General features: G+C 42.7%; 1 protein-coding gene across 10 annotated transcripts in view; it reads left to right on the plus strand.

Moving 5' to 3' along the window:
• Window positions 1-22,411, plus strand: part of cep192 (centrosomal protein 192) — a 228,056-nt gene extending 205,645 nt beyond the window's left edge. For 5 of the 10 annotated variants that reach the window (XM_072258373.1, XM_072258382.1, XM_072258388.1 and 2 more), the window contains 4 exons: window positions 11,730-11,842; window positions 15,948-16,071; window positions 20,211-20,269; window positions 21,896-22,411. In XM_072258373.1, coding sequence (XP_072114474.1) covers window positions 11,730-11,842; window positions 15,948-16,071; window positions 20,211-20,269; window positions 21,896-22,034 — 435 coding nt within the window. In that variant the 3' untranslated portion in view covers window positions 22,035-22,411. The remainder of the gene's footprint in view (window positions 1-11,729; window positions 11,843-15,947; window positions 16,072-20,210; window positions 20,270-21,895) is intronic. The other 5 variants (XM_072258424.1, XM_072258432.1, XM_072258441.1 and 2 more) reach the window with 3 other exon arrangements.
• Window positions 22,412-23,018: the final 607 nt, after the last annotated feature.

A 23,018-nucleotide genomic window follows, 5' to 3' on the forward strand; every position in this document is an offset into this window, starting at 1 on the left:
TCCCTTCAGAACCTTGGGGTGTACTCCATCAGGTCCAGGTGACTTATCTACCCTCAGACCATTCAACTTCCAAAGCACCTTCTCCCTAGTAATAGCAACTACACTGATTTCTACACCCTGGCACGCCAGCATACTACTAGTGTGTCTTTCACAGTGAATACTGATGCAAAATACTTATTCAGTTCATCTGTATTTCTTTGTCCCCCATTACCACCTCTCCTGTGCCAAGTTTCATCAATCCAATGTCTTCTGTCACCCCACTTTAACTCTTTATATTTCATCTCTCCCCGTTTCCCCCCCATGGCTTTTTTAGTTGGCTTCCGTTGGTTTTTACTTTTCCCAATCCTCTAACTTCCAACGAATTTTTGCTCTATTATATGCCCTTTCTTTTGTTTTTATGTTGGCTTTGACTTCCCTTGTCAGCCATGGTTGTATCATCCTGCCTTTAGAATACTTAGCAATACACCTACAATGCTGGAGGAACGCAGCAGGCAAGGTGCCATCTGTAGAATAGTGTACAGTTGATGTTTCGAACTGAGACTCTTCATCTTGTGTGTGTTGCTTGGATTTCCAGCATCTCCAGATTTTCTCTTGTTTGTGTTTAGAACACTTACTCTGTGGGATGTATCTATCCTGCGTCTTCCAAATTGCTCCCAAAAACTACAGCCATGGCCGCTCTGCTGTCATCCAGGCTAGTATCCCCTTCTAGTCAACCTTGGCCAGCTCCTCTCTCATACCTCTGTAATTCAGTTTATCCATTGTAGTACCGATACATCTGACTCCCCTCAAACTACAGGGTGCATTCTATCATATGATCACTGGCTCCTAAGGGTTCCGTCACCTTCAGCTCCCTAATCAAATCTGGTTCATTACACAACACCTAATCCAGAATAGTTGATCCCCTAAAGGACTCAACTACAAGCTGCTCTGGAAAGCTATCTTGTGGGCATTCTACAAATTCTCTCTCTTGGGTTTCAGCACCAACCTGATTTTCCAGTCTACCAGCATATTGAAATCCCCATGTCTATCGTAACATTGCCCTTTTGACAAACCTTTTCTATCTCCCGCTGTAATTCTGGCTACTGGTCAGAGGCCTTTATATAACTCCTATCAGGGTTTTTTTATTGCTTCACTTCTTAACTCTACCCATAAGGATTTTACGACTTCCAATCTCATGTCACCTCTTTCTAGGGATTTTTTTTTTAACCAACAGAACCACACATCCCCTCTGCTAACCTGCCTGTCCCTTTGATACAACGTGTATCCTTGGAGATTAAGCTCCCAGCTTTCAGCCATGATTCAGTGATGCCCACAATGTCATATCTGCCAATCTCAAACTGCGCTACAAGATCATCATCTTTATTCCGTATACTGTGTGCATTCAAACATAAAACCTTTAATCCTGTGTACGGGGTCTTTCTTTTGTTACATTTAAAATGGCGATTTTTGTTATGTTAATCTGTGGAATGCGGCTTTGTTGTGTTTTAACGCTGCAGAGAGTTTGCGCTAGCAGTTTATTGTGGTTTAGAGGGTGATAAGAGGGTGCTATTAGCCAATGGGTGGTTATGTATCGTTTTGTTTTCGGATGCCATGCTGTATGATATGACTGTGGACTGAGTTTTGGCGGGGAGTCGGGAGGAGAGACGAGGAGGACGGCGGACGTGCGGAGAGGCTCCGGTCGATCACTTCGGGTGGTCCCGAGCCGTGGGTCGACGGAATTCGGGTGGTCGTCTGACGTCGAACTTGAGCTCCAACGGTAGCGCGCGAAGAACTTGGACTTTGAATAAGTGTTGGCGCCTTTTTTTTCATTACTTTCCTCTCTGTATCACATGTATATTAATGCCCTAGAATTAGTAATATCTATAAAGTGTATGTGTTAAAATTTACTGGGTGTGCTGGCTGATGATTGATGTTTGTGATTGATTCGGGCGACGATTGACCCTGAGGGGACTGCTGAAGCAGGTGCTGGGCGGGATTTCCCCTAGACATACACGAGCCAAAATAACGGAACGTTACAAGTGGGGGCTACCGTCAGGGATTTGGATTTTTTTTTCGGGAAAGTTGTACTTGTGGTTGCGGTAAGTGGTGTGAAGATGGAGCGAGATAAGATTGTAAGTTGGTGTGAAATGGAGGAGGTACCGGTGAATCATGCGTGTGTGGTAAGCGGGGTCGATTATCGCATTCCGGCAGAGGTACTGGTGCGAGGGTTGAGTTTGATTAAAGGTATCGGGCAGGTAGAACTTGTAGCTAGAAGGGGTGGGAAAGAACTGGAGGCTTGCTGGATGTTGGTGTGGGCGAGTGCCGACGTCATGGCTTTAGAATTACCAGCGACAGTCCATGTCCAGGGGGAGGCGGGGCCGTGGGGTCTCCATACCCTCCCCGAGGACGCAAGTGAGGAGGTGCCGGAGGAGCTAGTTGAGGCCCCCGGCCGGGTGCCCGTAGCAAGAGGTAGAGGTGCGGAGTGGGAAGGTTTGGCCAGGCCTCGCCCCCATGGGCTTGAGGAGACTGCGGAGTTAACGGCTGCCATTATCTCCCTGGCGAGAAGGGCTGAAGGTGCTGAGTCGGCTGAAAGAGGAAGGGTTAAAACTTTCCCTGGATAAATGCCAGTTCTGTAAGACGTCAGTCAGTTATGTTGGGCACATAATCTCGCGAAATGGAGTGGCCACCGATCCGGATAAGATAGCCGCAGTCACCACCTGGCCGAGACCTCAGAAGGTGAGCGCCTTACGCTCGTTTTTGGGGTTTTGCGGATATTACCGGCGATTCGTGAAAGGATATGCGAAAATGAGTCATCCATTGAACCAGCTGTTGTGTGGCTATCCACCTATGGGGGGGAGGAGGAGGAAGGGAGACCGAGGGTCGGAGGTAGGAGGATACTTGAACCCGGGGGAGCCTTTTGGAGTGAGGTGGGATGCTCAATGTGAGGAGGCGTTCCAATCTCTAAAAAGGGCGCTGACACAGGCCCCAGTGTTGGCTTTTGCTGATCCCCGGAAGCCGTATGTTCTACACACTGATGCCAGTCACGAGGGTCTTGGGGCTGTTCTGTACCAGGAACAGGGAAACGGATTGAGGCCAGTGGCGTTTGTCAGTCGGAGCTTGTCGCCATCTGAGAGAAACTATCCCACTCACAAGCTGGAGTTCTTGGCATTGAAATGGGCGGTGGTAGACAAGTTGAGTGACTACCTATACGGGGCCCAGTTTGAAGTGAGAACTGATAACAACCCCCTCACTTATATCCTGACTTCGGCGAAGCTGGACGCTACTGGGCACCGGTGGGTAGCAGCCTTGTCTGCCTATGAGTTCAGCCTGAAGTACCGCCCGGGGAGTCGGAACATCGATGCAGATGCCCTGTCTCGTCGGGCGCACGACGAGTCGGGCACGGCCGAGGAGTGGAAGAGTGTCCCTGCCCAGGGAGTAAAGGCCATGTGTCAAGTTGGGAGCGACGGGGAAGTAGGAGCACAGATGGGAACGGATCGGGCAGTAGATCAACTGGGGGCTGACGGTGACGCGCTGCCCACTGGTTACTGTAATGTGACTGCTCTGAGGAACCGGCAGCTGCCGGAGTTGAGTCACCAGGAAGTACAGGCGGCTCAGCGTGATGACCCAAGTCTTGGCACTATCTGGTACGCGGTTAGCCAGGGTGATATGGGGCAGGTGGAGAAGGCGAAACATGCCTCCGTTCCTCTACTACTGAAGGAGTGGCCCCGGTTGAAGCTGAAGAACCACGTCCTGTACCGAGTCACTTCGCCTCCGGACCACCCCCGGCGCTGGCAGCTGGTCATGCCCGAGAAGTATCGAAAGGCTGTGCTTCAGGCTCTACATGATGATTCCGGGCACTTAGGGGTAGAGAAGACCTATGGATTAGTCAAGGACCGGTTTTACTGGCCCCGGATGAGGGGGGAGGTGGAAGAATACTGTAAGACCTGTAGCCGTTGCGTCAGGAGGAAGACCTTGCCTGCGCAGGCGGCTCCGTTATCCCACTTGCAGAGTGCAGGACCCATGGACCTGGTGTGTATGGATTTCCTGTCTATTGAGCCGGACACCAGCAATACCGCGAATGTTTTGGTCCTCACGGATCACTACACTAGATATGCGCAGGCTTTTCCTACTAAGGATCAGAAAGCGACTACAGTGGCGAAGGTGTTATGGGAGAAGTACTTTGTTCATTATGGCCTTCCCCGGCGGATCCACAGTGATCAGGGACGGGACTTCGAGAGCAGGCTTATCCATGAATTGCTGGATATGCTTGGGGTTGAAAAGTCCAGAACCACCCCCTATCACCCTCAGGGTGATCCTCAGCCCGAGAGGTTTAACCGGACCCTGCTGGACATGCTCGGCACCTTGGAGATTGGACGGAAGAGTAAGTGGAGTCAGCACATCGCCCATTTGGTTCATTGTTACAATTGTACTCGCAATGATGCTACGGGGTACTCGCCCTACTATCTGATGTTCGGACGGGAAGCGAGGTTGCCCATTGATCTGTGTTTTGGGACTGAAGCGGGGGAAATACCTTCGAAGCCATGTCTGAAGTACGTGTCCGATATGAGGAGAGAGTTGAAAAGGGCGTACGAGTTGGCTGAGGCGGCAGCCACCAAGCAGAACCAGCGGAATAAAAGGAGGTATGATCAGAAGGTAAAGTTCGTCCAGCTATTGCCGGGAGACCGAGTCCTCATCCGGAATTTAGGACTACAGGGTAAGCACAAGTTGGCGGACCGTTGGGCAGCCACCCCATATGTGGTGGAGAGTCAGATGCCGAATCTCCCGGTTTACCGGGTGAGACCTGAGGGCGGGCAGGGGCCTGTCAAGGTACTCCATCGGAACCACCTGTTGCCTCTGGGTCGAGAGGTGAAGATGGACCTAGAGTCCGAATGGGAGTTTACTCCTAGTACGAGGACTCTGCGAGGGCGCGGGGCGCGGGAAGAGGCCGCTGCGAAGAAAACGGGGCCGGTCCCCACCTCGAGAAGGGATACGTCATCGGAAGATGATGATTCGGACGTGTGGTACCTGCTTCCGTTCGCTGATTCCCCGGTGCGGGGAGAAGAGACTCTTGGCCCTTCCATCACTGAGTCAGGGGGACCGAGGGAGGGTGTTGCAGAGCCGCCTGTATTGCAGCCGGCATTGGGGGAGGAGAGGGTGGAGGCAGAACCCGAGCCAGAGGGCTCACCGGGGCAGGGGGATCCCGGTGAAGGGGAAGGTCCGACAGATCGGCTCGAGGGGTCACCTGGGGTGTCTGAACAGGGAGAGTCCACAGAGGAAGTCCTGAGGCCTCAGAGGAGTAGGCATCCCCCGGAAAGACTCACTTATATAGCGCCGGGAGAGCAGGGTGTAATCTCTACTGCCCTGCAAAGTTATGTCACTGCTTTATGCACCTGGGTTGGGTTTTGTGTTTTACAAGGAGTACTAGTGAATTCTGTTAACGTCATGAGGGCATGACTTTTTTTAGGTGGGGGGAGAGTGTACGGGGTCTTTCTTTTGTTACATTTAAAATGGCGATTTTTGTTATGTTAATCTGTGGAATGCGGCTTTGTTGTGTTTTAACGCTGCAGAGAGTTTGCGCTAGCAGTTTATTGTGGTTTAGAGGGTGATAAGAGGGTGCTATTAGCCAATGGGTGGTTATGTATCGTTTTGTTTTCGGATGCCATGCTGTATGATATGACTGTGGACTGAGTTTTGGCGGGGAGTCGGGAGGAGAGACGAGGAGGACGGCGGACGTGCGGAGAGGCTCCGGTCGATCACTTCGGGTGGTCCCGAGCCGTGGGTCGACGGAATTCGGGTGGTCGTCTGACGTCGAACTTGAGCTCCAACGGTAGCGCGCGAAGAACTTGGACTTTGAATAAGTGTTGGCGCCTTTTTTTTCATTACTTTCCTCTCTGTATCACATGTATATTAATGCCCTAGAATTAGTAATATCTATAAAGTGTATGTGTTAAAATTTACTGGGTGTGCTGGCTGATGATTGATGTTTGTGATTGATTCGGGCGACGATTGACCCTGAGGGGACTGCTGAAGCAGGTGCTGGGCGGGATTTCCCCTAGACATACACGAGCCAAAATAACGGAACGTTACACCTGTATCCAATACCTTTTTCGATTTTGTCTCCCTTCTACACTGAAACTCATTCCACTGACTGCAATATTGCCTTACCATCTGACTGCTTTCTGACAGTCTCACGACACATTATCTCTACTTGTAAACTAACAGCCCTATCCCTTCCTCTATCAGTCTGGTTCCTATCCCATTGCCAAATTAGTTGAAACCCTCCACAATAGTTTTCGCAAATTTGCCTGCAAGGATATTGGTCTCCCTTGGGTTCAGGTGTAACCCGCCCTTTTTGTACAAGTTGTACCATCCCCAGAAGAGATCTCAATGATCCAGAAGTCTTAAACCCTGCACCAGCTTCTCAGCCACACATGAATCTGCCAGATCATCCTATTCTTACCCTCCCTGGCATGTGGCACAGGCACTGGATATCCTACCTCTCAGCTTTCTACCTGTCTCACTAAATTCTTTCTTGGGGACCTTACCTGCCTATGTCATTGGCGCCAATATATATCGAGACGTCTGGCTACACACCCTCCCCCTTTAGAATGTCATGAAGCCAATCCAAAATGACCCTGACCCTGGCACTTGGGAGGCAACATACCATCCGGGTCTCTCTATCGAGTCCACAGAATCTCATGATCTCGTGTCTATTCCTCTCTCACTTCTGCAGTCCTCTTCGCCCCTTTCCCTTCTGTGCCACAGTGCCAGAGACCTGGTTAGTGTGGTTCCCCCCACCCCTGGAAGATCGTCGCCCTCCACAGTATCCAAAAAGGTATATTTATTATTGAGGAGAATGGCCACACAGGTACTTTGCATTGGATGCCTATTTCCCTTCCTGCTGCTATTGTAGCAAGGAGGCCTACAAACCTGACTCAGTTACCGGTTCTGTCTGGAGGAATGGAACAAAATTCCAGCAACTTACTGTGAGAAGCTTGCGGAAGGCAACCGAAAACATTTGACCCAAGTTAAACAATTTAAAGGCAATGCTACCAAATACTAACAAAGTGTATGTAAACTTTTGACCCACTGGGAAAGTGATGAAAGAAGTAAAAGCTGAAATAAATCATTCTCGCTACTATTATTATGACATTTCACATTCTTAAAATAAAATAGTGATCCTAACTGACCTAAGACAGGGAATGTTTTCTAGGATTAAATGTCAGGAATTGTGAAAAACTGTGTTTAAGTGTATTTGGCTAAGGTGTATGTAAACTTCTGACTTCAACTATATCCAAACTTCTCTTAAGTGCTGAAATCGAAATCACGTGGACCACTTGTGCTGGCAGTACATTTCACACTCTCGTGACCCTCTGAGTGAAGATGTTTCCCCTGCACGTCCCCCTTAAACTTCTCACCTTTCACCCTTAAGCCATGACCTCTGACTGTAGTCCCACCCAACTTAGTGGAAAAAGCTTGCTTGCATTTACCCTATCTTGATCCCTCATAATTTTGTATACCTCTATCAAATCTCCTCTCAGTTTTCTACGTTCTAAAGAATACAGTCCTAACCTGTTCAATCTTTTCTTATAACTCAGGTCCTCCAGACCAGGTAATATCCTTGTAAATTTTCTCTTTCAACTTTGTTTCCATTTTTCATGTAGGTAGGTGACCAAAACTGCATACAGTACTCCGAAATAGACCTCACCAACGTCTTATACAACTTCAACATGACATCCCATCTTTTGTACTCAATGCATTAATTTATAAAAGGCCAATGTGTCAAAAGCTTTCTTAATAACCCTATCTACCTGTGACACCACTTTCAATGAATTATGTACCTGTAATTCCAGATCACTTTGTTCTACCACACTCCTCAGTGCCTTACTGTTCACCCTAGTTGGTCCTACCTAAGTGCAGAACCTTGCACTTGTCTGCATTAAATTCCATCTGCCATTTTTCAGCCCATTTTTCCAGTTGCTGCAAATCCCCCTGCAAGCAATGATAGCCTTTCTCTCTGTCCACTATACCCCCCTCTTAGTGTCATCCACAGATCTGCTGATCCAGTTAACCACATTATCAACCAGATCATTGATTTCGGTGACAAACAAGAAAGGACCCTGCACCAATTCTTGCGGCACACAACTAGTCACAGACCTCCAGTCAGAGAGGCAACGCTGTGCTACCACTCTCTGGCTTCTCCCACAAAGGCAATATCTAATCCAGTTTACTACCTCATTCTGAATGCCAAGGGACTAAACCTTCTTGACCAGCCTCCTATGCGGGACCTTGTCAAATGCCTTACTAAAGTCCATGTAGACAACATACACTGCCTTGCCTTGCCTTCATCCACTTTCCTCGAAAAACTCTACAAGATTGGTTAGACATGACCTACCATACACAAAGTCATACTGACTATCCTTAATCAGTACATGTCTATCCAAATATTTATATATCTGGTCCCTTAGAATAACTTTCCCACAATTAATGTCAGACTGGCCGGCCTATAATTTCCTCTTGCATTTCTTGTACTCCATGAACACGGCATATGTTCCTACTTGCCTATACCTGTTATTTTCTCTCTTACCAGGGCCTCAATATCTCTTGAAAACCAAAGTTCCCTACACTTGTTATCTTCACTCTTTATTCTGACAGGCACATACAAGCTTTGTACTCTCAAAATTTTGTTTTTGAAGGTCTCTCACATTCCAAGTACATCTTTGCCGGAAAACAGCCTGTCCCAATCCACACCTGGCAGATCACTTCTGATACAATCAAAATTAGCCTTCCCCAATTTAGAATCTCAACCTACGGACCAGACCAATCTCTTTGCATATTTACTTTGAAACTAATGGTATTGTGGTCACGGATCTAGAGTGTTCTCCTACAAAACTTCTGTCACCTGCCCTGTCTCATTCCCAATTGTATTCCCAGTATTGCATTCTCTCCCATTGAGACTTCTTTGTACAGATTAAATCCCTTTAATCCCTCCCATCTAAAACAATGGAACCACAGAATATTGAGCTGCCATACCTGCAACTAAATCTCACCAGTAGCTACAATGTCCTAATTCCAGATCTTGATCCATGCCCTGAGCTCACCCACCTTTCCTACAATACTAATTGCATTGAAAAATATCGCAGTTCAGGGCACTGTGCAGCACTAACAAGCCTTCCTACTAGGATATTAGTCCCTCTCCAGTTCAGGAGCAAACTGTCCCTTCTGCACAGGTTTCACCTTCCTTGGAAGAGAGTCGATGATCCAAAAATCTTATGCTCTCTCTCCTACACCAACTCCTTAGCCAGATATTAAACTCTATAATCTTCCACGTTCTGGCCTCACCAGCAAGTGTCACGGGTAGCAATCCTGAGATCACAACCCTGGAAGTCCTGCTCTCATCTTAGCGCCTAACTCCTTGAACTCATTTTGTAGAACCTTGTCACTCGTCCTACCCATGCCATTGGTATCCACATGCACTGGAAAGATTTGGTAAACAACTGAGAGAATGTGGAAGTGATTCACCAGGCTAATATCTGGAATGAAGGATTGAAGTTATGAGGAGAGATTGGATAGGCTGATGTTTATTTTCAGTGTAATGTAGGAGGCTGTTGGGTGACATTTATGAGTGTTTAATTTAAGGACAAAGAGTCATAGAGCACTACAGTGCAGAAACAGGCCCTTCAGCCCATCTAGTATGTGCTGGCCAGCATCCACCTCTTCAGATGGCAGTTTCCTACTTGCACTACCATCTGAGTGAAGTGAAGTTTCCCCTCAGGTTCCCCCTAAACATTTCACCTTTCACCTTAAATCTATGACCTCTGGTTCTAGACTCGCCCAACTTCAAGGGGGAAAAAAACTGCATGTATTTACCCTATTTATACCCCTGATCGTTTTGTATACCTCTATCAAATCTCCCCTCATTCCCTATGTTCCAGGAAAGCCAATGTACCAAATGCTCTCTTTACAACCCTATTTACCTGTGATGCCACTTTCAAGGAATTATAAGTTTGTATTCCCAGATCCCCTTGTTTTCTCGCACACCTCAGTACCCTACCACTCACCATGTAAGTTGTATCCTGGTTTGTCCTCCCAAAGTGCAATACCTTATCTGCATTTAATTCCATCTCCCATTTTCCAGCTGGTCCAGATCCCACTGCAAGCTTTTATAGCCTTCCTCGCTGTCCACTGTCCCTTCTTTCTATCTTGATGTTATCCGCAAATTTGCTGATCCATTTTGTCATATTGTCATTGAAATCATTAATATAGATGATAACATAGCCAGCCCAGATCCCTGCAGCATGCCACTAGTCACAAACTTCCAGTGAGAGCCAAGCATCTACTAGCACTCTGTCTTCTCCCACGGAGCCAGTGCTAAACTCAATTGACTATTTCATCCTGAATATCACGCAACTTAACCATCTGGACTAGCCTCTCATGAAACTTCGCTAAAAATCCTTGTTAAAGTCTCTGTAGACAATGTTAATTGCCTGGAAAAGCTGTTTGGATGCAGGAATTATTTTTGTTTATACAAGTTTTTATATTGATATAATTTTGGATACATTCTTCCCCATTTAATAGCAAAGAAATGTGTAATAAACGCAACACACATCAAAGTTGCTGGTGAACGCAGCAGACCAGGCAGCATCTCTAGGAAGAGGTACAGTCGACGTTTCGGGCCGAGACCCTTCGTCAGGACTAACTGAAGGAAGAGTTAGTAAGAGATTTGAAAGTGGGAGGGGGAGGGGGAGATCTGAAATGATAGGAGAAGACAGGAGGGGGAGGGATGGAGCCAAGAGCTGGACAGGTGATTGGCAAAAGGGATATGAGAGGATCATGGGACAGGAGGCCCAGGGAGAAGGAAAAGGGGGAGGGGGGGAAAACCCAGAGGATGGGCGAGGGGTATAGTCAGAGGGAGAAAAAGGAGAGAGAGAAAGAATGTGTGTATATAAATAAATAACGGATGGGGTACGAGGGGGAGGTGGGGCATTAGCGGAAGTTTGAGAAATCAATGTTCATGCCATCAGGTTGGAGGCTACCCAGACAGAATATAAGGTGTTGTTCCTCCAACCTGAGTGTGGCTTCATCTTTACAGTAGAGGAGGCCGTGGATAGACATATCAGAATGGGATGTGGAATTAAAATGTGTGGCCACTGGGAGATCCTGCTTTCTCTGGCGGACAGCGTAGGTGTTCAGCAAAACGATCTCGCTAATGAACATTGACTTCTCTAACTTCCACTAATGCCCCACCTCCCCCTCGTACCCCATCCGTTAGTTATTTATATACACACATTTTCTCTCTCTCTCTCACTCTCACTCTCTCTCACTCTCTCTCTCTCTCTCTCTCTCTCTCACTCACTCACTCACTCTCTCACTCTCACTATACCCCTTGCCCACCCTCTGGGTTCTTTTCCCCCCCCCCCCCCACCTTTTCCTTCTCCCTGGGCCTCCTGTCCTATGATCCTCTCATATCCCTTTTGCCATCACCTGTCCAGCTCTTGGCTCCATCCCTCCCCCTCCTGTCTTCTCCTATCATTTTGGATGCCCCCCCTCCCCCTCCCACTTTCAAATCTCTTACTATCTCTTCCTTCAGTTAGTCCTGACGAAGGGTCTCGGCCCAAAACGTCAACTGTACCTCTTCCTAGAGATGCTGCCTGGCCTGCTGCGTTCACCAGCAACTTTGATGTGTGTTGCTTGAATTTCCAGCATCTGCAGAATTCCTTGTATTTGCAATAAACGCATTTATTTTCCAGGGAACAAACCCCAAAATGAGCTCCAAGGAAACCAGTTCAGCCCCACAACTAATAAGAACAGAAACGGCAGTGAAAACAAGGAAGTCTTTGTCAGAAAGATTAACCAAAACTGGGTCAGTAAGAAAATATTTGCTACAAGTCATTAAGTTAGAGTACAATATTGGTCTCGTTCAATCTATTGTTTTTCCGGTGAAGTATGACAAGCTTTGCATTCTTTGCTACAATTTTTGTTTGTATCTTACTTGGTATCTTTAATAGCAGAACCCACCTAAGTGTAGTTGACACTATGTTAAACACCTGTTTGTTGTGAACATCACTGTTTGTTTGATTTTGTCATTGCCTGAAATGAATTAATTATTCATTTCTCTTTACCATAGTCTCATCTCCTAATTATGAATATTTAGGTTTCATGAATCACAGGTTAATATTGAAAAAAGCCACAATGACCACTGTTTGCAAGAATAGTACGTATCTGCCCAGTTCCCAATTGAGTTTTCAACTCAAGTCCCTCATCCTTGGAATCATTCTGGTAAATCTCCTGCAAACCTCCTTAAAACCTTCTTTCTCTGTTGTAGCAGTCAACACTTAAAACCAAAACTCTGCTAGTTCTGGCCAAATGAGTGTTTTATTAAGTTTCACTACAAGTACTTTGTACTTATTCTCTCTGCTTTTGTTTAGTCCCAGTATTCTGAATGTATTTACAGTATATCTTTTTTTTTAAACCTACCATGCCATGGAGATGCTGTTGATGGTCAGAGTCATACATGTATGACTTTTGGCTCAACTTGGGTTTTTTGGCCCAACTTGTCTACGATGCTTCCTCCAGGCTGGTCCCTTTTGCTAACATTTGGCCCCTAATCTCTAAACCTTTATAATCTATGCAACAGTCCAACTGTCTTTTTGAAATTGTTATTGTACCTGCCTCAACCATTTCCTGTGGCAGTCAATTCCACATAGATACTACCCTTCCTGTTTAAGGCAAAATATATAGTTGCCCCACAAGTTCCTTTTAAATCTTTCCCCTCTTACCTTAACTCTATGCCCCTCTATTTCTTGATACCCCAACTCTGACAAGAAGGCTGGTGCATTCACCCTATCTATGTCCCTCGTGATTTTATACACCTCTGTAAGATCACCTCCTACAACTCAGTTCCTCAAGGCAACACACACACAATGCTGGAGGAACTCAGCAGGCCAGGCAGCATCTATGGAAAGGAATAAACAGTCGACGTTTCGGGTTGAGACCTTTCACCTGTCCCTCAAGCCTTGACAGTATCCTTGTAATCTCCAGTTTAATAACATTTTTCTCATAGCAGGGCAACTGAAACCGAAGACAATACTCAAAGTGCGGACTCAGCAGCATCCTGTACAGTTGCACCATGACCTGTAGTGATGCCATGGACACTTAACTTGTTAAGCAGCCTTATGTGCAGCAATTTGTCAAAGGACTTCTAAAAATCCAAGTAAACAACGTCCAGTGACTCTTCTTTGACTACCCTGTATGTTACTTCCTCAAAGAATTCCAACGTCCTTCCTATGATGGAGTGACCAGTATTGCACACACAACTCCAAATGCAGCCTAACCAAAGTTTTATTTAGTTGTAACTTGACTTTTTTAGTCAAAATTGAATTTACTTTCAGGTGCATAAATCTACACTTATATAGGTGTAATCAAGTATTTGCAGAATATACTTTTACAAGAAAGAATACAATCAGAACAAAAACAGTCAATTTTAAGGCCATAAAATACAGGAGCAGGAGTAGGCCATTTGGTCCATCGAGTCTGCCATTCAATCATGGGCTGATCCAATTCTTCCAGTCATCGCCACTCCCCTGTCTTCTCCCCATACCTTTTGATGCCCTGGCTAATCAAGAAACTATCTATCTCTGCCTTAAATGCACCCAATGACTTGGCCTCCACAGCCGCTAGTGGCAACAAATTCCACAGATTTACCACCCTCTGATTAATTTCTCCACATCTCTGTTTTAAATGGACATCCTTCAATCCTGAAGTCATACCCTCTTGTCCTAGACTCCCTTACCACGGGAAATAACTTTGCCACATCTAATCTGTTCAGGCCTGTTAATGTTTGGAATGTTTCTATGAGATCCCCCTCCCCCATTCTCCTGAACTCCAGGGAATACAGCCCAAGAGCTGCCAGACATTCCTCATATGGTAACCCTTTCATTCCTGGAATCATTCTTGTGAATCTTCTCTGAACCCTCTCCAAAGTCTGTATATCCTTCCTAAAATAAGGAGCCCAAAACTGCACAAATTTTAGTGCAAGGTGGTTATGGTGTTGCTATACTATAGCATTTAGGGTTATGCCAGTTGGTTCAAGAACCAAATGATTAAAGATACATAGTTGTTCTTAACATGGCTGTGTGGGACTTCAGGTTTTGTATCTCCTATCCAGTAGTAGCTGCATGAAAATGGCATGGCATAGATGGTGGGGATCTTTGCCTTGTAGAGTGGGAGGGATACATCAGGCTGAATCCACTGCTCTGCAACACCTTGTGTTCCTGCACGTTCGAATTGCCTTAAGAGACTATAATACGACCAAACAGGATACTTTTAACAGTATGTCTGTAGAAGTGTGTTATTTTTATGCTTTTGGACGTGATCAATTATGTTCATTTCCATGCTGTCTTTCCCATCGATATTTTCAATTTTTAAATATTTATCAAGCTTTTTAAAAGCCAAAATAAAATTTACATTATTCATACTTTCAAGCAGTATATTCTAAATCATAACTGTATACTGCACAAAGATTTTCCTCGCTTTACCCCTAAAAGTTACTCTAAGTTGATTCTGCATCCTTTAGTCCTTAAGCCATGCTATAATGGGAACAGTTTGCTATTTACATTATCTAAGTAAGTCTAGATTTGGTGCACTTCTGTCAGTTAGTTTAGTCTTCTCTGCTCTAAGAAGAATATTAGTTTCTGTAGTTGACCTCATAGCTGAAATTTCCTTTACTTAAGTAATTGCTTTCTCACGCAGATGTTTATTAATGCTCCCCCTTTAAAACAGTACTATTTGCTGTATAATTTGCACTATTTATATCAAAATGTTATAATTTTGCACTTCTGCATTGTGTTAGTAGTTAAACATCTGCCCTTGCCACCAGCCTCTTGAATTTGCCTTCCCTCCTTGGACTTCCACTTACTTTCATCCCCCTTTGTGCCATTGTTGAAGTTTGAAACTTTGCCCTACATGTCTAACTTCAAAAATAACATTTGCCCCAGCACAAAACAGTGAAGAATGCCAATGCCTAATTCATTCCAACTGGAAAGGCTACTGTTAAATTGCAACCCTCTTGTGATCCTGACTGGTTGCATCACAGCCTGGTATGGAAACACCGATGTCCATAAAAGAAAAAGTGTGCAAAAAGTACAGGATACGGCCCAGTGCATCACAGGGAAAAAACCTTTCCCCACCATTGAGCACATCTTCATGGAGAGATGCTAGAAAAAAATCAGCATTAAGGACCTCCCACAATCCAGGCTATGCTCTTCTTGCTACTACCATCAGGAAGGAGGTACAGGAGTCTTGGGTCCAACACCACCTTGTTAAGAAACAGTTATTACTCTTCAACCACCACGTTCCTGAACCAGCTTCAGTACTGAACCGATTCCACAACCTATGGACTCACTTTCAAGTTCTCTGCAATTTATGTTCTCAATAGTACTTATTCCTTATTTATCTATTATTATTATTATTATTATTATGTTTGTATTTGGAGTTTGACTTTTGCACTTTGGTTGTTTGCCAATCTTTGTGTTGAGTTTTTCACTAATTCTATTGCTGTTTTGTGTCTATTGTGAATGACCCTCTGCGTAGTATATGGTGATTGATATGCATGCTCTTTGATAATAGATTTGGACTTTGAAAACCACCCCCACCCCCTTTTCTGAGCCAGTTTTTTTTTCTTTACCAGTCCTTGAATTCCTGTTTAGCAGATCATCCATTTCTGTGGAAATCCATATATAGCATACCTGTGCAGTTATCAATTTCCAAATATATGCTTGGCTTTCAATTCTAACAAAATTATCATTTGTTTCGAAACTTAATATGGAGAAAATGCGTTGCTTGTTAAGAATTGTTTAGTTTGTTCCATTGCTGCATTGAAAGTTCTGTTTCTGTGGCATGAAAGTATTGCAAAAGATTTCACTGAAAGACTAAATCTACGGGTATAATTTAAATTTTGTTATTTGTAGGCGAGAGGTGTCATTCAAAGGTGTCTATGCTCCTGATGATTTGTACTCATTCCCTGTAACACCTGTTCGGGAGTCAAGCACATTAAAGGTTCACTTACGTAACAGTTCCTCCGTTGCACATTCGGTGAGTTTCTCTTTCCTGTGAGTAAGTTTAAGCATAGTCTAAAATGAGGATATTATTTTTAAGTTGTGTCACAGCATACTTATGCTAAATGTATAACAATAGTATTGCAATATACAAAGGCAAATATGTTTCTTCAATTGAATGACAAACATTTTCCTGTAGACAGTGGATTGTGTTGATCTGCTACACTTTGTAGGTCCACTGCCATTTGTGTTTGTATCATTGACTGGAGAGCTTTGTTTTTAAGTTGTGTTTATAAAACTTGTTTATAAGTTTCAAATATTAACTGGTCTGCTTATTTGGAATTTATCAGTGGATCCTAGGTATAAATAGCATTGTTGACACACAAATTACTGATGTAGATCAGCTTAAATCATTTATTAATGTAATATCACTATTGTTAGCAAAGTTAATTTCTAATTGCCTTTAGAAAGGAAACCTTAACTTTTGAATTAGAGCTGTCTGCCAAATAATAAATGGGGAGATCTGAGATTTGAACCTGAGCACATTGAAGGGACAATGATCTATTTCCAATTCAAATTAGTAGATAACTTGGAGGGTCTTGTAGATGATACTGTTCCCAGTCTTCTGCAGCCTTTGTTCATCAAGATCATAATGGTTGGGATTATTGTTAAAGTTGTTATTGGTTTGGAATGCATTGCATTGCAACTATTGTACCGAAGTGGTAGAAAGGGTTTACATTTAGGATGTAAGGTGACAATCAAGTGGATTGCTATGCCAGAATGTTACCATGCTTCATGAATGTTTAAGCTGCATTAATTTTAAACGTTGACTAGTTTTTTTTATATTTAGATATTAAGATGATCTTCACCATACAACTGTTTCGAACCTTTAGAGAATTCCAAAGACCATCAGACCATAAGACATAGGAGCAAAGTTAGGCCACTCTGATCAACAAGACTGCTCTGCCATTCCATCAAGCCTGATTTATTATCCCTCTCAGCCACATTCTCCTGCCTTTTCCCTGTAACCATTGACACCCTGACTAAGCAAGAATCTTATCAGCCTCTACTTTAAATATACCCAATGACGGGGCCTCCACGGCTCTCTGTGGCAATGAATTCCACAGATTCACTAACCTCTGGCTAAAGAAATTGCTTCTCATCTCGGTGTTAACTGGATGTCCCTCTATCCTGAGCCTGTGCCCTCTGGCCCTAGATTCACCCACTATAGGAAACATCCTCTCCAAATCCACCCTATCTAGGCCTTTCAGTATTCACTAGGTTTCAATGAGATCACCCTATTTCTTCTAAATTCTAGCAATACAAGCCCAGAGATATTCAATGTTCCACGTACACTAACCTTTTCATTCCCACCATCATTTTCATGAACCTCCTCTGGACCTTCTATGCCAGCATACCTTTTCTTGGTTAAGAGGTCCAAAACTGCTCTCAATACTCCCAAGTGTGGTCTAACCAGTGCCTTATAAAGCCTCAGCATTACACCCTTGCTTTTATATTCTAGTCCTCTGGAAATTAATGCTAACATTGCATTTGTCTTCCTTACCACCGATTCAATCTGCAAGTTAACCTTTGGGAATCCTGCCCAAGTCCCTTTTGCACCTCTGATTTTTTAAAAAATTTTCTCCCCACTTAGAAAACAATCTACGCCTTTATTCCTTCTACCAAACTGCATGACCATACACTTCCCTACACTATATTCCATGTGCTATTTCTTAATTCATTCTCCCAATCTGTCCCAACTCCTGCAGATTCCCTACTTCAACACAACCTGCCCTTCACCTATCTTTGTATGTTTGCAAACTTGGCCATCCAAATCATTGACATATAGCATAAAAAGCAGCAGCCCCAACACTGAACTATGTGGAACACCACTAGTCACTGGCACCAACCAGAAAAGGTCCTTTATTCCACACTTTGCCTCCTGCCAGTCAGCCAAACTTCTACCCAGACTAGCACCTTTCCTGTAATACTGGGTTGCTTTCTTGTTAAGCAGTCTTGTGTGTGCAGTATCTTAACAATGGCCTTCTGAAAATCCAAATAAACAACATCCACTGAATCTCCTTTGTCTATCCTGCCTGGTATATCCTCAAATAATTCCAATAGATTTGTCAGGCAAGATCTTTCCTTCATGAAATCGTGCTGACCTAGGCCTATTTTAGTATGCGTCTCCAAGTACCCTGAAACAACATCCTTAACAATTGACTGTAACATCTTTCCAACACTGAGGTCAGGCTAACTGGCATATATTTTCCTTTCTTCTCCCTTTCTCCCTTCTTGAAGAGTGGCGTGACATTTGTAACTTCCTTTTAACTTTCTGTGCAAAGAAATAACTTCTGAAGTCAGTAATAAATAGATAACCCCATGCTGTAGAATAGTACAGCACAAGTACCTGCTCTTCAGCCCACAGTGTAGTGCTGACCGTTCAACCTACTCCAAATCAATCTAACACTTCCCTCCCACATAGCCTTCCATTTGCTTTCATCCATGTAATCATCAAAGAATCTCTTAATGTCCTCAGTGTATCAGCATCTACTATACCCCCTGAAGTGCCTTACCATGCGGTATTTTTTTTAAATCTTCCTCTAACATCCCCCTATACTTTGTTGCCATCACCTTAAAATGTGTCTTCTTGTATTAGCCAATGCCATGCTGGGAAAAAGATGTCTACCCACTATATCTATGCCTCCATCATGTTTCTTCTTGTCCTCCTTTGCTCCAGTGAGAAAATCCTTAGCCCTAGCTCTCTTCAGCCGATATGCTCTTTAATCCAGGCAGTAGCCTGGAAATCTCATCTGCACCTTTTCAAAATCTTCCACATCCTTATTATAATGGGACACTCTCAAGTGTGGTCTCGCCAGAGTTTTACATGCTGGAACGTTTGCTCATAGCTCTTGAACTTAATCCCCAATTAATAAAAGCCAACATAGCATATGCCGCTTTAACCATCCTATCAACTTGCATGGCAACTTTGAAGCATCTGGGGACTTGGGCATTGAATTGAATTTGACTTTATTTCTTACATCCTTCACATACATGAGTAAAAATCTTTGTTACATCTCCATCTAAATGTGTAATCATAATTTATAATAAATAGAACAGTCAATGTAAAATAGGAATACACTCAAATCCCAAGATCCCTCTGTTCCTCCATGCTGTTGAGAATCCTGCCATTAACTTTGTCCTTCGCCGTGAACTTCAATCATCCAGCGTTTATCACTTCACACTTTCAGGCAGCATCAGTCTCTGGAGAAACTGAATCCTAGATTGAAGACCCTTTCCATGATTCTAGACAGGCCAGGAAAAAGCAAACCTTAATTGAATATATATGTCCGAAAGATAAAGGTGACATGATGTTTTAAAATCTTGAGAGAAAATTACACATACTTTGTATTAAGTCAACACTTTGATAGATGAAGTAAGTTTTGTTTGCATGCAATAAAAGATTGTTAAAGAAATATGGTCTAATTTATCTCTGAGATGATAGCAAAAGCAGCGGGTGCTATAACATCCGTTCTAATCAAAATCTTTTTTTTTATAAATGAGAACTTGTATGTTCTAAATCAGCAACTTAATTAGAAAGAACCATGGCAGTTTGAGGAAAAAGATTAGTGTTTGATAGAAGATGATAAGCAAGTGTTTATGATTTCAAGCAAAAAGTAAATAACAAGTTTTTAAAGATAAGATTCAGTGTACTTAAAGCTTGTCAGTACCTTCATTGGGAGAAGTGCAAGGGGTCAAGGACTTGGGTTCTTGGCCCTTGTTGGTTGGTTCTACTATGTAAACTTTGGTTTTATTTGCAAGTTGTTCATTGACCCTATTCTTTATCAGTTTTTTTGCATTGTGCAAATTACTGCTGGGAATAATTACAAATGGCAGTGAAATCTTTAATTAATCTAGCCCAGTTTTTTTTGCACATAAGTTTTCTAAGAAAGAAGAATAATGCTGCTAATAGAGTGATGCATGTGAATTTCATTTGCAGTCTTGCTTCATGCCAATAACTAAAATGGTGTTCAAAAGCTTTTCAGATATGAAGTTTGACACCATTGCTGATAACTTAAGCTATTTGGTAAAATGGTAATTTTAAAACGAATGTTTGGAATGAGCATGTTTGTATTTGCTTGTGGCTATGCTAATGCTTTTGGTATTGATTTGCAGCTGAAGTTTGTAAATCCCAGAGAACCATTTTATATCAAGCATTCCAATTATTCATTGCGGTGAGTGACCAATAAGAAACACAAGATAAAAAGAAGCAAATACTCGAGCAAATTAAATTTCAAACCTCATGTATGAACTGCTTCGCAGAAGATTTGGGTTCTCTTCTTGACCTTTGTGTTTTTATATTAAGTTATTTGCTTCATGCTTTCATTGCAGAAAGGAATACATCTTTCTGTGTGTTGGACAAAAGATAGAACATGCATGTGTATAATTCTCTTTCATTTGACAGAGTAAGCTCCAAAGCTGAGCAAATTAAAAATCAACGATAAGCAAAATGGAATGCAGTGGAAGAATTGCTTTAATATTTCAAATTTGACTGCACCCTTAATCAATAAAAATGCCCGAAATGAACTTGATTCAATAAAACATTTCTTTTACCCTTCTCTGTGACATGGTCACTGAAGTAACATGTTTTACCAAATCCCTGACTGAGATTACCAAATAACTATTGATGAATTTATTATTTTTCTGATAGGAGAGTTTACCAAGAGTTTTACACTTACAAAGGGTTTAATTGCAAAGTAATTTGGAACACCTTGTGGACTTGTAAAGCATGTTTGCTTCTTGATCTCTCCATGTCCCAGAAGTTGCAGAAGGTCAATACAAGATAAATTTGGATCTTCAGTAGGCTCTTTATTACAGTGTACCAGCGTGTAGATTTCTTTCAGTCCTTCCCTTTTTTGTTTCTCACTAACTTCCTAATATGGCATTTGTGATTTAAAAACAATCTAACGTATTCCTTTCTCCTCCTTACTGCAAAATAGGTGGAAGTGATTCTGTCCATCAGCTACATACTAGTTTCCAGCAGAGCGATCTTGTCATTCCCTTGGAGCTCAATCTCAATAATATGGCCTTTCCATTATCTCTCTTGCCTACTTTAGTGGCAATTTACAGTACCCATTTAATCTACTGACCAGTACATCTTCGGATATGGGTAGAAACCGGAGCACCCAGAAGCCCATGTCATCACAGGAAATTTACAAACTCCCACAAATAGTACTCAAGGTCAGAGTCAAGCCTGATTCCTGGAGCTATGAAGACACGGGGCTAACCACCGGACTATCACATTGCCCTGCATTTCCTCCCTATAAATAAATAACATTTATCAATTGATGAGAAATTGGAAGAATAAAGCTATAATTTTCAATTGGCCTAATCTCAAGAAACTTTTTTTCTTAGTTTTAATAGGTTCTTAACTGAGAAAATAAGATTGTTGCCCACATTTTTGTAAACCATCCCCTAAGCTTTGTATAACGAACATCATCTATCCTTTATTTCAGTGCTTATTGAAAGTAAAGTCAGTATTCCATTCACATCTTTTTTAGACTTCGACCTTAGTTTCTTGATTGTCCACAAAATGGATTTCTTGCAGTAGTATTACTTAGTAGTACATCTCAACCAAACGATCACCCCTATTTCAAAACTTGTAATATTTGAGGGGGCATAGAGTGGGTTTTAAAATTAACAGCTTGTATGTTACTATTCTCCTGCTTTTCACTGTTGGATAGATGATACATAAACAGACCAGCCAAATTTTTAAGAAAATGTTATTAGTCATAAAGTTTGGGGGGAAGAAAACTTTGCTTCTTGTTGTTTTCATTTAACATCTCTGCTATTTTGTCTAGTGCTCAACACTACATCAATCTGCCTGTCCAGTTCAAACCACAGTCAGAAGGAAAATTCGAAGCACTGCTCGTGGTACAAACAGATATATGTGGAAGTATCCCTATCCGACTTGTTGGTGAATCTGTTACAAAAGAATGAACAACATAGCATTATCAACTTGAAGTACCTGACTGAAGAACTAACCTGGAGATAATATTTGACACTCTAACATAGAGTAGAAATCTTGTAACAATATTAAAAAAAAGCACCTTTTGTATACAAAATTTAAAATTGTAATTTGTAAATTTAAGCTATTTATACACTGGTGCTATTTTGATTTAACACCATCACTGTGACTTTTGAAAAGTATTTTGGTAAATATTTGCACCATACTAAATTAAAAAACCCAGCATTGTGTGCAGGATTCTACAGGTTTCTGCTCTTTCCTTCAGTATTGTATAACAAATTAATTTGCACAAACGTTTATTTTTTTGGCTGTTTTTATATTTTGATGTATATTTGAAATAAAGTTAATGTATATTTATTTAGGTTTTTGGGATTTTCTTTTATTTCAAATTGAGTAGAGCATAATCCAATAGAATTGATAGATCAAAGGTTCATTTTATTGTCAAAATGTGCATGTACAGTGCAATTCTGATATTTGTCTTCAGATAGCCATGAAATACAGAAAGACCATGGAAGTGTTGAAAGAAAAGATATTAACTCCTTCCCTCCGCATGAAAAAGAAAAATAAACAAAACTTGCCAACCCCAAAATTCCCCACCACCCCCACAGAAAAAAGTAATAGCAACAAATCCCCAACATTTCCTTGCAGAAAAACAGCAACAATAACAATCCACGGTCCCCTCACTTGCAGTAGAGAGCAGTGATAGTAGCGTCAAAACCCCCAACCCGCCTCTCTCATACAAAAGATTAACAAATCAGCCACAAGAAACACCAACAAACTGAAGGAGACCAATATAAATTGCAATCCAATTATCACATAAATCTCAGAATATTGAAAACATCTTTCCATCAGCATACGAGGAGAGTGGGCGTACAAGCTCAGACCTTCCGTGAAGAGTAACCACCAACCTGGGTCCATGTGGTTGCAGCTATATTTGACATAATTTACAAAACTAG

This window comes from Mobula birostris, chromosome 1, assembly GCF_030028105.1.
Source record: "Mobula birostris isolate sMobBir1 chromosome 1, sMobBir1.hap1, whole genome shotgun sequence".
NCBI lineage: Eukaryota > Metazoa > Chordata > Chondrichthyes > Myliobatiformes > Myliobatidae > Mobula > Mobula birostris.